Source organism: Paramisgurnus dabryanus, chromosome 3, assembly GCF_030506205.2.
Source record: "Paramisgurnus dabryanus chromosome 3, PD_genome_1.1, whole genome shotgun sequence".
NCBI lineage: Eukaryota > Metazoa > Chordata > Actinopteri > Cypriniformes > Cobitidae > Paramisgurnus > Paramisgurnus dabryanus.
The window spans coordinates 29,787,006-29,791,532 of record NC_133339.1 but is presented as its reverse complement, the minus strand read 5'-3'; the positions used below and the strand labels follow the sequence as shown (position 1 = coordinate 29,791,532).

At 32.4% G+C, this 4,527-nt stretch overlaps 1 protein-coding gene across 1 annotated transcript; it reads right to left on the bottom strand.

The window, feature by feature from the left end:
* Positions 1 to 717: 717 nt before the first annotated feature.
* Positions 718 to 4,161, bottom strand: LOC135766949 (uncharacterized). The gene is made up of 4 exons (XM_065276476.1): positions 4,049 to 4,161; positions 3,929 to 3,970; positions 1,653 to 1,955; positions 718 to 1,557 (listed from the first exon to the last, which is right to left on the bottom strand). Exons 1-4 carry the CDS (start codon positions 4,098 to 4,100, stop codon positions 1,199 to 1,201), a joined length of 756 nt encoding a protein of 251 aa, XP_065132548.1. The 5' UTR covers positions 4,101 to 4,161; the 3' UTR covers positions 718 to 1,198.
* Between the last annotated feature and the right edge of the window lie 366 nt (positions 4,162 to 4,527).

Here is a 4,527-nt window from a genome sequence, read left to right as displayed (position 1 = left end):
TTATGTTGTTACTGCTAAAACCATCTATAGGCTATGTAGATGATTAAAGAAGTTGGCTTTCTAACTGGTCAATGTGTTTGTATCAAGTTGGGTTTAGTCACATGGTCAAGGAAAAGATATGGGTAAGTTGAATATGCTCGGTCTCTTTTCTTCCTTTGGGTTGCTCTCATTGAGCTCTTGTCTTGAGTTCTGCTCATTCTTTATGGTCTTCTTCTTTACTTGAGCACTGGGGTTCTGGCCATCAGGCCAAGCATCCCGTCGCCTCTCTTTTTTCTCCACTTTCGTTCTTTCTTTCATTGTTATTCGCTATCACTTATTGTTTGGAAATGTATTGTACGTGTATTGTACGTATAATTTTCTATTCCATGTATTTATAGTGAAACCATTTCAATTGTAAACTTAAGTCAGTACTAGTATTAAAGGATTTCATTAGAAATGTGTTTAGTTTTGACTTAGTTAGTATCCAAGCTCTACCTACAATACAATATTTATATTCTGGCAATGTTCTTCCACATATTTTGCTATCATCCACTTATTTCCAAAGAATAAGAAAGTAAAAGTATAGCAGAAGGGTGGTAATTGATGAGAAATGCAACAGTTTTTGTTAGAAAGAAGAGAGCTCAGTCAATTATTTATTTGAATGTTTAATGTAATGAAGGTTATAAAAACAAACTGTGCAATTAAATAATGGATCTCTAGTGAGATGCTTTTCTGCAGTATGTCTTTTTGAGGTACTAATATGCATTCTTTAGGTGCAAATGTGTAGTTTTATAGTGTGTGAATAGTGTATGTGAATGATTACCTTTATTAAGTCATTACTGATAATAAACCCACATTATACTCAAATTCACAGATTTATAGTACATTTATTTCATGCTTTAACAGATGAATTCAACAGTAAATTTTCATCATTTTAGCTAAGCAGTAATGATACATCATCACTTGATAAATGACAATTTACAAACCTGCATAACTACGGTAAAAGTTTGATTTTGAGTTTGTTTTGCGCCAGCCTCCACTGCAGAGGAGTGAGAGAAAATATTTTAATATCAGAATGGTTTCCTTTATGTGTAAGCACATGATTTGGGATTAGCACATGACAAAAGATCAAAGTTACATACTGTAACATAATAAGAGCAATAGGACAAAAGCATGTCAGATCATTTAAGTGAGATAAAACATAATCACATTGAAAAAATCATGAAATATAATCAGCAGGGCAAGCAGGACAAGGATGACATGATGGTTTACTTTTCCGTGCTGGCATTATTAATGGTGATCTTGTATTGTCCATGTTGGCATGCAGGACTGCACAGTGGATTGAGGATTCTTCATATTGTTTATCAGACACTTCAAATAAGCTGATGACAGATGTGGAGTGCTTCCGACGGATTGGAGTACTTGTATAACCCTCCTCATATTTTCCATTATCTACTTTCCACATAATATAAACATCACCAAGTTGAGGGCTGCTGACCTCACATACCAGAGAGATGTGTGGAAGGTTTGTGCTGTCACTTTGTTGTTCATATAAGACTACACTGGGTTTCTTTGAATCTGAATTTAAAAGGCGAGGTAATAAATCAGTAAATAATTCAAGTACAGATGTCATAGTCAATCACAAGACTCTAATAATTCAATTGTTGACTTACCTCCTTTATTAAAACTGATCTCCTGCTTTATGTTTTTGTCACTGATAGTACATGTGACCATTTTACCAGCAAACCATTTATCTCTGTTTAAAGTGACATTGTGGAAGTTCTGAAACTGTGAATTGTCTTGTGATTGAATTTCAGCTTTATTTAAGGTTAAAGCTTCATTTTCCACTTCGCATGACACGGAGGCATCTTCCACAGCTTTGTATTCATTTCCAGAAACAACAGCCTGTAAGATCACATTACTGAAGAGGAATATATCTGTCTGCATTGGTGGCTTTAGGGTCAACTTGAGTGTATCTATACAGATGAGTAAGAGAAGGTAATTAAATATCTAAAATCTGCTGAATGTTGTATGTGTGTAAAGTAGGATGGTCCTTGTCCTTTGTTTTTTATTAAAACAACAGCAAACATAATATAAAATAATTGCTATACCATATCATAAAGTATTTTTTTCCATGTTATTATAGAAATACAGTAAACACAAAATCATAGGTTTTTAGAATGTTTTAGTTTTAAATAAGTATTACAGCAATTACTTTATAACAGGTAACAGTTAAAAAGCAGCACTAAGCTTAGGGTATTTTAGCTTTGTTAGACAAAGAGGAAATGAGATTTCAAAAGTGATTTTTTAAAATATCTAAATTTCTGCTGACACGTGATTCTTTGTCACAAGACAGAAAAAGTTATTCTTGTAACTTTGTGGTTACAACATTATGAACATTGCCCATTTGCTTCATGTGACTTGTCTAGTACCACTTTATTTTCTTGAAATTCTCTCTGGTAAGCCCCTACAATAGAGTACCACAGAGATGACATATTTGTAGGCTAACATTGAAGTTAGTGAGACATTAGTCTTGCGTACTGAGTTCATACTGAAGGTCTGGGAACCTTGACCAATTTGAATGGCCAAGGACTACCCAAGAGGTCATATAACTGACTTGTAAAGCAACCAATCACTTTCGTTAAGTGCTGTGTCATATTTAGGGGGGTGGAGATTTGCCCACTGACCATCATTTACGAACATCTCTAAAATTTATAACCAAAAATAGAAAAACATGCTAATATATCTTGCATACTTTTAAAAATGCATTGTATATTTGATTTTGATGAAGCATATTGTCACCAATGTAAACATGACAGTTTTCTTCTTATAAGGCAATATAAGGAAAATTGTTTCCGGGCAGATCGTTAAAGATTGCGACACACACGTCTCTCTGGTTGTGCTTTGGTAGTACCAACATTTATCAAACAAGCTATTTATTTTGTGTTCATATAATAGCACTGAAATATTTAGGATATGTCAGTGGAATTTATTAATTCAGTTAAGACATCTTAAATTTTGTGTTGGTCACTTGTGTGTGTTTTTGACAAACACACAACTGTTTGCACAGACTCCTTGTAAAAACTGTTACTTGGATCTAACTCAATAAAATTGAGGCAACATTTTCCAACTACTTTTTGTAAGTTTATAGAACTAAGTCATATTTTGAGTAAGGGCAAATTAATAATATGGATTTCAATGAATGTGAATAAGCTAATAAATTAAGTACAATCAATGTAAAAAATATCAGCATATTATACACAGACTTAATTAAAATAGGTAACATATGAAGGAAAAATAGTAGTAAATGTCTTCTGATTTCTTAATTAATGTAATTATTTTTATATAATTTATGGTTTGTTGTTGTTCTTTTATTCCGTGAGACGAGGGCACGAAACGTTTATTTAATCAATGCACCCACTTACACCAGTTTCGATTGGGCAGCTTTAAAGACCAACATACTTTAGTATGCAGTCTATGCACAAGCACCAGTCTTTTGAACAATGGTAACTACAAAACTTTAAAAGAAGAAACAGAAACTCTTCCAAATAGATAAATGAACAATTAAAAAAGTCTTTCTTTTAGTTAGAAACACATAAAATACAGTTTAAATTCAAATTATACTCTCCAAATGCAGTCCCATGCAAAGCATGCTGGGAACTACGAGTCCACTGCATAGTTTGTAATTTTTTTTATAATAAAATCACGTAGTTTCAACACAAAATTATTAAGTTAATTTCCTTCTTACAAATTTAAGTTTATTTTACATGATAAAATGAAGTTGAATTTATTCAATGATGTGTTCATTTAGAATTACTCAAATTATTCAAATTATTATGTTATTTTAACTCATATTTTGATTTAAAAAATAAATATAAAAAAATTGTAACACATTTTACTCATATTATTTAGTTAAATCTACTAAGGCACAGAAACACTTTTTACATACGTTTAGCAACAGGTTCATACTCAGTCACCGCCTGAGCTCCATCTGTGAAACATAACAAGAAAAGAAAAAGTAAAAAGAAACATTTAAAAACAAGTTCAGTTTTCAGATAGTTTAACTTACGTTGAAAAGTCAGGTAAGCTACAACACAGATCAACATTGTACTCAGCTCCATTATAGTTTTGCTGTTTAGATCCACACACACTTCTGCAGAATGCTTTATATGCAAGACACAATGCATTGCATAACCCTTCCTCTTTGAGTTCAAAGAAAGTCTGATCTCACCATCATTAAGTCAATCTGGGATTATATAAACAGACATTAAAGATATTGAGATGGAATTGTTCCAACATTTCCAAGAAAAGCATTTCAGCTATTATTATTTGGCAAATAAAGTTTGCATATGTCAGCTTTGTTATTATTATTATTATTTTTGTTATTAAATGCATATGTGACCATGGACCAAAAGATATTACAAAAATAAGGCTAACAACACCAAAGGCTTGACCGAACTAAGGGAAAGTGTTTAGTGACCTCAGTCTGCAATTCGACCATGTGGTCCCAAGTTCCAAACTTTCAACCTGTTACAAACAGAATGCATG